The sequence below is a fragment of the Miniopterus natalensis genome, chromosome 14, assembly GCF_054644295.1.
Source record: "Miniopterus natalensis isolate mMinNat1 chromosome 14, mMinNat1.hap1, whole genome shotgun sequence".
Taxonomy (NCBI): Eukaryota; Metazoa; Chordata; class Mammalia; order Chiroptera; family Miniopteridae; genus Miniopterus; species Miniopterus natalensis.
The window spans coordinates 24,126,534-24,138,860 of NC_142094.1; the positions used below are offsets into that span (position 1 = coordinate 24,126,534).

Sequence of the window (12,327 nt, forward strand, 5' to 3'; positions counted from 1 at the left end):
TGAGGATTAAAAAAAAAAAAGAGTACTCAGACAAATGCCCATATAATGTACCACCCAGCTTAAAACTTTACTTATACACTTAAAGTCTCTTGTGTATTCATGTCCTGATTTTATTCTCAGGGTAGGAAATATTATCTTAAATTTGATGATTATGTTTGCTATATGTGTATACTATAGTCATGTATATAGTATTTGTATATGTATGTGTATATGCATGATTTTTCTGTAAGGAAAATATTATGATTAAGACCTGTCTATAACTTCACATTGCACAAATGATAAAATTGAAACTCCTCTTCATTAAAAAATGTTGCCCTCCCTGGGACCTGACATGCCAGGGAAGAGGCCCTGAGTTCTTTCTGCACTTAGCACCTGTGATTGTTGGGGCGTGGGTGGTTATGGGCAAGAGTGTGTGTGAGTGCACAGGTGTTAAGGAGCTGTGTGTTGCTCATGTTCTGATTTTGGGGAATTTGACTGCACTTGGGGTTGGTCCATATAGTTACTTTTGTCATCATAATTTCACTCCTAACTGTCATATTTTTATCAAATGCATGAATAAATATATAAAGATTGGTACAAAAATGTTTCCCTTATCTTAAAGCTCTTTATTAATCTTTTCTAGAAATCATTGATCCCTTTGATTTGTATAAACAGATCATTTTCCAATATAGGAAGTCATTATTTTTGTTCAATACTTAACTATTACTTTTGATTCCCCCCTCTTCTTATTAAGGCATAATTTGTTTAAGGGACCGTGAACAAATCATAAGTGTAAACTTGATAAATTTGTGTCTGTGTTATAACTGGTTTAACCACTGCCCAGATGAAGATGCAGAACACTTGCAGCACCCAACAGTCCTTTTTCATGTCCTGTTCAGAGTCAGCACCCCCTCCCATTTGTGGATCTCTGTTGTTATTGATTAGTTTTGCCTGTTTTCAAATTTCATATAAATGGGATCATACCATATGTACTCTTTTGTGTGTGGTCTCTTTTGGTTTACATTGTGTCTGTGGTATTGACCCACATTGCACATGTAGCAATAGTTCACTCTTTATCGTTGCTGGGTCTTTAGGTACAAAACCCCTCATGTTGTGCCCTTCCCCCATCTCTCCATTTTCATTTTCTCTCCACCAGCGGGCCTACAAGTCTATGTTTTAGCCACTCAGAACTATTTTGGTTCCATAAGGTGCTCTGCTTTCTACTCTTCAGATCTTAATGCCTGCTGCTTCCTCTGCCTGGAACACCCCCGAAGCCTATGCACCTCCCTGCCCTGCTTTGATTGGCTAGATTATGCTCCTGCATCAGGTCTCAGCTCAGCCATCACTTCCTTTAGGAAGTCATGTGACTTCCAGGGCACTGTATGTCAGGCAGCAAACTGTGTATCAGACCATCCACTTGTTGCCTGTTTGCTTATTAGTCATATTGGAAATTCAGTGAGGCAGGCCTCTCGCTTCCCTTGTTCAGAGTGGTGTGCCCCAGCACCTACCACAGGGACATCCACTTTGTACAAACAGTAATCTCTGTAGTGAGTGAATGAATTGATGAACATTTCTTTAGGAGACATTAATTACTTCTCTGAACTGGAGTTAATATTAAAATAGATGTCCTAGCATAACAGTATAAACATTTGATAAACACTTAAAAACAACTACCAGCCCCAGGTTATTCTTTAACTGAATTTTTTTTTTTTTCCAATGAAGCGTGGCTTTGAGTTTCTCTTTGTCCCTGGCAAACAGTTTCTATTTGGGATATATGATGAACCACTGTGTAATCATTGCCATTTATAGTTGCCACAGTGATGGAAGTTTTCATGTACCAGCTACCTCAGGCTTCTTGTTCAGAGAAACACTGGACTGTGTAAATATTGCTTAAAGTGAAAAGGGATGCAGTTATCAGTACCTTTCCTTGTCAGTCTTGCAGTCAATAGATGATTAACCCTTTGGGTAGAAATAGTTTTCAAATCTGTCTAAGCATTCATTTTACTCAATTTGGATGAATAAGACTTTGTGAAAATTTAAGTGGGTCTTTATATACTTGGAGAAAGATTAATGTACCTGATAAAAAATATTTTAAAATGTTAAACAAAAATTCACCCAGGTGCTAACTTTTAGCTTGGCAGAAATCCAGAATACACTGGAAAGATTTTGAAACGTATTTCATTAAAGTGAAAGGCTAGACTGCAGAGCAACTGCAGGTAGGAGAAATTAAACTCATATATGTACCTTTTTGGTCCACTAAATGTAGTCTCAACCATTGCCATTGAAATTACTGATTTGTTAGCATGATGGAGTAGTGGATATGAACACAGGCTTGTCTGACTGGATTGCTCCTAGTTCCTACTTCCAAACTAGCTGACCTTGGGCAACTTCTCTGGGCCTCAGCATTCTCATAGGTAAAGTGTCCTACTTGAGGGTAGAGCTCAATGAATGTTGGCAATTATGATTCAGTGGACTTTCTTGTTTTTATGCAAGAAAATATAAATATTTAACAAAATGGGATAGTTTTCTTTTTTGTAAGTAACCATTAGAACTTTCTTGATTTCATTAAAAAAAATTTCTAAATCTAAGGCTTTTGGAAATCCCTTCTCCTCTCCAGGTGTGGGTGCTGGAGGCAGGACTGGTTATGCTGTAGAAATTTTGTCACTGAGCTCAACATATCCTGGCTGCTGTTCTTGCCAGTCCTGTGTGTGCGCGTGACAGTAACTGTTTCAGGTCTATGCTTTTAAAACTTCTCTTCGACCCTGAAGAAAGGGGTCAAAGGTTTTATAAAACAGTGTTTTTGTTATTGATTTGCAGGCTTCAAAGACATAGGGATATTTGAAGAGGGGCCGCTCTTTGTTCCTTGCTGTGTCCCAAAGATATGTCAACATATCTTTGAATGCCTTGATGTTTTCCTACTTCTAAAACTCTTTATTGCCTGGTCGGCGTGGTTCAGTGGTTGAACATCCACCTATGAACCAGGAGGTCACAGTTCTATTCTTGGTCAGGGTACATGCCTGGGTTGTGGGCTCGATCCCCAGTGGGGAAGGGGGGTTTGCAGGAGGCAGCTGATCGATCAATGACTCTCTCATCATTGATGTTTCTCTCCCTTCCTGTCTCTGAAATTAATTTAAAAAAACTAACACAAAAAAAACTCTTTATTGCTTCTTTCCCTCAGAGTAAAAATAAAACATTGTAATTAATGTTGAAAGTGAAAGTCTGCTCCTATCTCTTTGTCAGAGAACTGCTATTAACAATTGGTATATTTTTCTTCAGACTTTTTTCCAAGCATGTTCTGACATCATATTATTATTATTTCTCAAGTAATTGTAAGTGCTCTGCATTTAAAATGTGGCTATAATATTACAAATTCTGTTGTGAAATATGAATTTAAAAGAACCTATGTGCTTTCAAAGTAGGAGTTAAGTCAGAATGTCTCTTAAAGGTTCCAGTGTCATTTGTTCATATAAGCTTATATTCCCAGAACTGGTGAATGCTTCTCTTGTGTGAGTGATTTGATTAGCTGATATTATTAAAGGAGAAATATAAACCCAAACTCATTTTTATTAAGTGTGGGGAAGAGGTTGGGACAAGGAAAAGGCCACCTAACAGGAAAGATAAGGCCTCTTTTGCTTTCTGCTTATCAGTTGTTGTTGAGGGACTGACATCAGAATAATTCCAAGCTGGTTTCTTTTGTCCTGGAAACTAGAGAACAGACTAGCAGTGATGTGCAAAGAGAAGGTGACTCATAGATAAATATGTAAATCTCTACAACCTATTCTAGTAGTGTGTGCATCTGTTGTGATAATTTAATGAACTTTTTATTCCTGTTGGAAAAAGTGACATCTCATTTATATAGAGAGACATTTACATTGTCATCAGCAACAGGAAGGATTGCTCACTGGAGCCAGATGATACGACAAGATGCTTTTTATTTGTTTCTTTGTTTTCCAGTAGCTTTCAATATCGCTATCTTTAGGTTCTTCCCTTTAATCCATTAATTGCTACTACCTCCAATGGTGATATTGAATAGTTAATGGCCTATTCGGTACCTGTGCTGTCCAACCTGGAACAGAGTCCTGGAGCCGCTCTCTGTGGCAGGCTCCATCTCTGGCTGCTAGGGGAACACTTGAAAAGTGGTGTGTTTGGGGGACTGGGGCTCAGGAAGATCAGTTCTTTACCAGCGGGGGTACAAGAGTATTTCAGTATTTTCACAATTGGTGTGGAGGTACAGTTAGATTGACTGCACATTTGCCCTAAAACCTGTTTTAGAGGATTTTTGCTACTTCCCATGAGGTATTTTTAAGCATTATCAAAATAATTTTAATTATTTTCTGCAATGATACTATTAAAATGTTCCTAATTCATAAAATGTTGTAAGGGTATGTGTGATTTCTTTGATGCTTACAGCTCAGGGAATAGCACTATATGATTATCATTAGGTTCACATTCAAAATGGGAATCATTCACTCATTCATTCTGTGAACAAATACTTTTTGAGCACCTGCTGTGCTGTTCCAGGAATGCAGCAGAAAACAAAAGAGATAAAGTCTCTGTCTTCATGGAGTGTGTATTCTGGTAGAGGAGACAGATCACAAATGACTAGATAATGTCAGGGGGTAAGTAACATAAAGAAGAGTAAGTAAGGCAAGGGAGATAAAGGAACGGGCCTGAGGAGGTGAGCAGCCATTTTATATATCATGGTCAGAGAAGACCCCATCTGCAAGGCAAGACCGCATTCAACATTCGAGCCAACATCTGAAAGAAGTAGCCTCAGTGCCTGGGGTAAAAGTGTTCTTGGTAGAAAGGACAGAGGACAGCAAGTGCCAAGGCCCTGAGGCTGAATTGATGTAAGGGAACAGCAGGGAAGCTACTATGGCTGTAGCTGGGGGGAAGGTGGGCAAGTAGAAGGAAATGAGGCCAGGTAAGGGAGAGGGGAGTGGAGGACAGGCAGAGCATGTCAGGCTTACTGGTCATGGTTAAGAATTGTCAGCTTTATTCTAAGAGAAATAGGAAGTCGTTGGGAGTCATTTTGAGCAGAGGGGTGATTATGTGACTTCTTTTTTAAAAGATTACTTTAACTGCTGTGCAGAAAATAGAGTGAGGCAAAGGCAGGGAGATCAGTTGGGAAGCTGCTATAATAATCGAACCAAGACAGAATCATGGCTTTGACCAGAGCTGTGGCAGTGGAGGTGGTGACAAGAGATCATATCTTGGGTATATTTTAAAGGTAGAGCCAATGAAATTTGCTAATGCATTAGAAGTGTTACATGAGAGAAAGAGAAGAGTCAGGATGACTTCACGTGTACAGAAAACGGATGAAATATTTCCTGACTCTCCACACAGAACCAGTCTTGCCTCTATATTTCTATTTATCACATTGTATTGAAATGACTTGTTTATATGTCTGCTTCCTTTCTAGACTCTGAGCTTCTCAAGGGAACAACATGGATATTGTTGATGAATGATGAAGTTTTTATTATCCCTGGAGGTGGGGGAGAAACTAAGGAACAGAGAGTAACATCCACTGTAGGGAAGTTAGGAGGGCAGTCATATGGAGAGCACCAGTGGGGCAGCCTGGTAGGCTTGGGTTTGAATCGTGGCTCTATCACTTGAAGTTTTGAGACTTCGGGCAAGTTACATTAACCTTCTTCAGCCTTAGATTCTGTAAAATGGGAATGATAGTAATAAGTATATCCATCTCATAAGGTGGTTGTGGGCGAAAAAAAAGAAACCCTGTACTTATTAACAACCACTTATTTTCCCCTGCCCAGCCCCTGGCAATCACAAATCTATTTACTATCTCTATAGATTTGTCTATTCTGAGTATTTCATATAAATGGAATCATACAATATGTGACCTTTTATGACTGGCTTATTTTATTTAGCATAATGCTTTTAAGGCTTATCCATGCTGTAGCATGTTTCAGTATTTCATTTTATTATGGCTGAGTGATAATTCCATTATTATGGATATACCACATTATTATGGATATACCATGTTTATCTGTTTATTTGTTGATGGACATTTTTGAATTTAGAGTCATTTTCGCCTGTTGGCTAGTGTGAATAATGCTGCTGTGAACACCAGTGTACAAATTTTTGTTTGGACATATTTTTTGAATTTTATTGAGCTTATATAGTTGTCTCTTGGTATACATGGATACCAAAAGCCTGTTATGTAAAATGGTAGTATTTGCATATAAACTAATTACATTATTATAATACCTAATACAATGTAAATACTATGTAAATAGCTCTTTTACTTTATTGTTTAGGGAATGTGGACAAGAAAAAAAGTGTGTACATGTTGAGTACAGATGCAACCATTGTAGGCTTAACTACATAGTACATGTCAGCAACAAAGTAAATTTTTTTTCTGAATATATTTTTGAATCATGGTTAGTTTAATTCATGGATGCTGAACCTGGATACATGGGGTTGACTGTACTTAACGGTTGAAATTCTTGGGCTATATGGTAACTCTATGTTCGACATTTTGAGGAGCTGTAGTTTTTCAAAGTAGCTACACTGTTTTAGTTTACCCTCTAATGTATGAGGCTTCCAGTTTCTGCACATCCTCATTAACACTTGTATTTATCTTTTTATTTTAGCCTTTCTAGTGGGTGTAAAGCGGTATCTCACTGTAGTTTTGACTTGTATTTCCCCATTGACTAGTGATGTTGAGCATCTTCTCATGTGCTTATAGGCCATTTCTATATCTTCTTTGGAGAAGTGCCTATTCAAATTATTTTACAATTTTAAAGTTAGATTAATATCCTTCTCATTGAGTTGTAAGAGTTCTTTATAAATTTTAGACACAAATCCCTCATCAGATTTATGATTTGTAAATATTTTCTCCCATTCCATAGCTTGTCTTTTCACTTTATTAAAATGTTCTTTGAAGCAAAAATTTTCAATTTTGATGAAGTATAGTTTTCTATTTTTTTCTTTTATTGCTTATGCTTGTGCTTTTGGTGTCATATTTAAGGAGTCATTGCCTAATTCAAGGTCACAAAGATTTATTCTGATATTTGTTTCTCAGGGTTTTATAGTTTTAGCTTTGCATTTAGATCTGTGATCCATTTTGAGTTAATATTTGCATATGGTGTGAGGTAGGGATCCAACTTCATTCTTTTATATGTGGATATTAGTTGTCCCAGCGCCATTTGTTGAAAAGTCAATTTTCCCCCCAATCAAATTGTCTTGGTAATCTTGTAGAAATCCAGTTGACTGTAAATGTGAAGGTTAACTTCTGGACTCTTAATATTTCATTTAGTTATGTTTATCCTTAATGCCAGTAGCACACTGTTTTCATTACTGGAGCTTTGTAGAAAGTTTTAAATTGGGAAGTGTGAGTTATTCCAACTTTGTTCTTATCTTTCAAGATTGTTTTGATTATTTTTGGTCCCTTGCATTTGAATATGGATTGTAGGATCAGCTTCTCAATTTCTGCAAAAAAGGTTGGGATATTGATAGAGATTTTGTTGACTTTGTAGATCAGTTTGGGGAATATTATTGTTTTTGCAGTATTAGGTCTTCTGATCGATGAACATGGATGTCTCTTCATTTATTTAGAGATATAATTTCTTTCAACAGTGTTCTATAGTTTTCTGTGTATAAGTCTTGTACTTCTTTTTTAGCATTTTCCCTAAGTATTTTATTCTTTTTGATGCTACTGTAAGTGGAATTGTTTTCTTAATTTCATTTTCAGATTGCTCATTGTTAATGTATAGAAACAATTGATCTTCTATTCTGCTCTATAGGAAGTTTAACTTCACTGAGAAGCAGAAGTAACATTGGAAGTGTTTCCAACAGGACCATGAAAGATTTCTATTGTATGCCATCTGGTCGAATTGATCAGTAACAAAGCTACTAATTATCAACCATCTACCATGTTATTTCCTGTGTTTAAAACCTCCCAATAGCTCCCCATTGCTCTTACAACAAAAAACAGACCAGAATCCTTAGCATGACCTTTAAGGTCCTGGATACTGGTCCTTGTCTACTCTACAGCCCCATCCCTCCTTGTTCTCCTGGCCCTATGTCTGCCAGCCACACTGACATTCACTACTTCCTCTAAATTACCATGCCTTAGGTATTTTTATTTATAATGTTCCTCTAGCTTGATCACTATCCTCCCTGACAACTACTACTAGAAAAGGTAGTTTTCTCCCTAGTAAACAAAATTGTAATTTTTCCAATGTTTAGAAACATCTGTCCCACTGAATAGATCACATCTATTGCTCGCACCTGTGTCATCAGCACCTGGCACAGCACCTGGCATATTACTGGAGCTCAGTAAAGCGACTGGATAAACTGTGAGCCAGACACTTTACATACACAGTCTCACTTGTCCTTATCATACACTTTACCAGTGAGGAAACTAAGTCTGAGGAGGTGAACTGGCCCAAGGTCACGCAGCTAGTAAGTAGAGAGGCCTATTCTAGTGAGATCAGTATGATTGTTTGGGAGTTTAAAATAACTCCTCCAGTGGAGACGTGCTCATCTCTTGATTTGTTTCTCAGTGGAGACTTTTCAGAAACTGCAGAAGGCAAAGGAGATTCTGACTAATGAAGAGAGTCGAGCCCGCTATGACCACTGGCGAAGGAGCCAGATGTCGATGCCATTCCAGCAGTGGGAAGCTTTGAGTGACTCGGTGAAAACGGTAGGTTTCTCTCTGGGATGAAGTGAATTTATGAAGCTCAGGCTGCCCATGAGTAGCTTAAAGAGTCAACAGGGAATAGGAGGGAGAAGGCCAAGGAGATGGTAGAATCTGGATAGAACTCAGTCATTGTCCTCAAAATCCTGTGAAGGGAAATTCAGTGGATCAGTGCCAGAAGGGCCTATCACTATGTCTGTGAGTCTCTTTGGCTGTTTGATTCATTGTAACATTCCCCATTATCACTTACTGTTTTATACATTCTGATTACTGTGTTTCTCAAGTTGCTCATATAATAATGCTGAAATTTGAACAATTGCAAAATTGATCCCCTTCATCTTTTTACTTCATACCAGTCTGTTCTCTTCTTAAGGCTTATAAATGCCATTGAAAATCATGGTCTGATTAATCAAAGAAAGCTACAAATTATTTATAAATTATTTTTGTTAGAAATTCTGATGAAATAATTATTGGGTAGATGCAGAGGGACCTTAAACCATTGTGTTATTTCTTCATGCCATTAAGAAAATCCTAAATATCAAAATAATCTATATTTACTATCATATGTTTATTTTGTTTTTACATTGACTTTTATATATTATAGAGAAAATATAGGGATACTTTTCTATAACATGAGACTGAGAATTCAGAAGTTATTTTTACAGGCAAGTCTTCAGGGACACTTGTTAGAATTAGTCTACAAAGTGATTCACATCTTTTATTTTTAAAAAATTTTTCTTTTTAAAAATTGATTTTAGAGAGAGAGAGAGAAACATTAATCTACTGTCCCCTGCACATCCCCCGTTGGGGGATCAAACCCACAACCTGGGCTTGTGCCCTGACCAGGAATTGAACCCTGTACCTTTTGGTGTACGGAAGATGCTCCATCCAGTGGAGCCACACCAGCCAGGGCTGATTCATATCTTTTAAATTACAACCTGTCAGCATTACATTTAAACTTCCTTCTGAGTAGTTTTATTTTTAAGACTTGAGCAGATAGTTTTTCCATTGATAAAAGATCAGCCATAGTAAGAGAGGGTCTTGGAAGTCACCGGGGAAGACCAAGTCAAACTCTGGAAGCGTGCAGTCCAAGCCACTTGTGAAAACGCGAAACATGCTCTTCCCCTCGTTTCGGAACGAGTGTATGTTCATCTGATTTCTTTAAGTGGGTTAATTATTTATGAAGGACTATTGAGTATACACAGTGGGACAGAAATAGATTTACAGCTGTTTGCATGGAAAGTGATACAATAATTAATAAATAATAATACAAGAATAAGATCTGTTTCGAGTACTCCCAGCTGTAAACCTACTTTTGCCACATCCTGCATGCCCAAAACAACTAGAGAGAGTATTTTTAAAATAGCGACTTCACATACTCAAAAGTAAGATTTTTTTCCTTTTACATTGTGTATACCCATAATTCCTTGTTGACAGTGACCAAATAAACATTGTTCTATCACCTCTGAATAACCGTATTTCCGTTCTTTCGTGTGTGACACATTACAACTGCAGCTGAAGTAGTACCTTGCTTGCTATTGTAATGCCTTTCGACTTACAGTTTTTTTAAAGATCTACTGAACTCTGTACTTAATTTTAACCACTAATATCAAGTTAGCTGTGGATTAAAAAAAGAACTCTTCTCTAAATCCCTGCTCTAATTTATATTGCTGATGTCTTTCCATTAGATTCGAATTTCTTGTCTCCAAACACATCATTTCTGCTTTGAATTTATCTTAACTATGAACTGTTTGAGGTCTTATAGTAATTACATTTTGGGTCTTACTGGCTACATCATTTGTCTTGTCAGCAAAATTAAAATAGTATGCCAGCCTGGCTGGCGTGGCTTAGTGATTGAGTGTCGACCTATGAACCAGGAGGTCACGGTTTGATTCCTGGTCAGGGCACATGCCCTGGTTGTGGGCCCGATCCCCAGTAGGGGGCATGCAGGAGGGGCAGCCAATCGATGACTTTCTCATCATTGATGTTTCTGTCTTTTTCTCCCTCTCCCTTCCTCTCTCCAAAATCAATAAAAACATAGTTTTTTGTTTTTTTAAAAAAAATAGGATGCTGGGCTAGCATTTAGTTTTGGATTTATTCTCATTGTGGTACAAAAATGATGAGACACATATTTTTCTGCTTTAAATTAGCAGCGATATTTTTTCTTGCACAGTCTTCTTTGTTTGGGCCAAACTCTTTGCTTCTGACTTGCTTTTGTTTCTCCTCCTCAGTAGACTTTGAGTCCTGCATGCCAAGTTTCATGTGTTTTGTTTTGTACCTCAATCGTTAGACTTTCTGTAAATTTCCTTTCATTCCTTTCTGTTCTCATCCTCACAGTGACTTCTGCGTGTGAAAGCCTCCCCTCTCTCTGTAACATTTTAATTGCTGCTTTCTGTATTTGTGCATTTCATTTGTTCATCCTTTCACATTCACTGCTCCATAAAAATTAATAATTGTCATACCTCGGATTGTTCATCACCGAATAGACTGTGGGCTATCCTTTTGTAGATGAACATCACCATTAGGGTGTTTGGGTTAGGCATATATATATTGCATGTGGCATTCTGACAATAAAATGGTTATAACTTTGGGTTTGGGTATCAGGTGACATTTATCTAAAACACATCTGGCCCAGCCGGGCATGGCTCAGCGGTTGAGCGTCAACCTAGGATCCAGGCAATCGGGGTTCTATTCCCGGTCAGGGCACATGCCCAAGTTGTGGGCTAAACAGCTGATCAATGACTCTCCCATCATTGATGTTTCTATCTCACTCTCTCCCTCTCCTTTCCTATGTCTGAAATCAATAAAGATATGTTTAAAAATAAATAAAATAAAGTTTAAAAAACAAACAAAAACACACACATCTGCATGTTCACTTACCCTACACATTTATAGAGTGTTAAATCTCATAAAATCTCTACCTTTCCATCATCAACCCTGTGTTTGTGCTTTTTAGTTAAGCAGTATAATCCCTCTTGAAGGAAAAGCATTGGTAGGGAGCAGCATTAGTCCCAGTACCTCCATGGCAGGACAAATCCTAGTGCATTTTTGCAGCATCACACACAGGTTCATATTGCGGGAATCTCTGGGAGAATTCTTCAAATGACACATTTCTGTCATCCAAGAATGATGAAACTAACCGGATTTTTTTTCCCCATGCCAAGCGCCTAGTCACTTCACTAGCTATTTTCCTTTTTAGAAGTTCTTCATGATAGTTTAATTTGTAAAAATATTTTAAGAATTCACTGAAGTCAATAACTATCTTGGAAATTTAAATTTAGATATGTGATGTTGGTTTAAAAAAGGGGGGTATGGGGTAAGGACTTTCGTAACCAGGGCCTTTGGGAGCTTGGGATAACTTGAAAACAGATGCCTTTCTAGCTCAAAGAATCGTAGTGGAATTCATCATGGTCAGGCTAAATGGTTTTCCCAAGGGATTCAGGGTGTGAATGGCTCTCCCTCTAGCTCCAAAATATATGGCAGAATGCCTTTAGGATGGCTGTGGGAAAGTGGTCAAAATAAAGCACAGAGAAAAAATATTATAAGCTGTTAAAACTTTCCCATGCCATATAAATTGCTATACATTTTATAAAGAATTAATAGAGCCCGGCTGGTGTGGTTCAGTGGTTGACCATCCACTTATGATCTAGGAGATCGAGGTTTGATTCCTGGTCAGAGCACATGCT

The 12,327-nt window shown here is 37.7% G+C and overlaps 1 protein-coding gene across 4 annotated transcripts in view; it reads left to right on the forward strand.

Moving 5' to 3' along the window:
- Positions 1-12,327, forward strand: part of DNAJC12 (DnaJ heat shock protein family (Hsp40) member C12) — a 40,260-nt gene that overhangs the window by 16,463 nt on the left and 11,470 nt on the right. For all 4 annotated transcript variants that reach the window (XM_016198411.2, XM_016198409.2, XM_016198412.2 and 1 more), the window contains exon 4: positions 8,508-8,647. In XM_016198411.2, the coding sequence (XP_016053897.2) occupies positions 8,508-8,647 (140 nt within the window). The remainder of the gene's footprint in view (positions 1-8,507; positions 8,648-12,327) is intronic.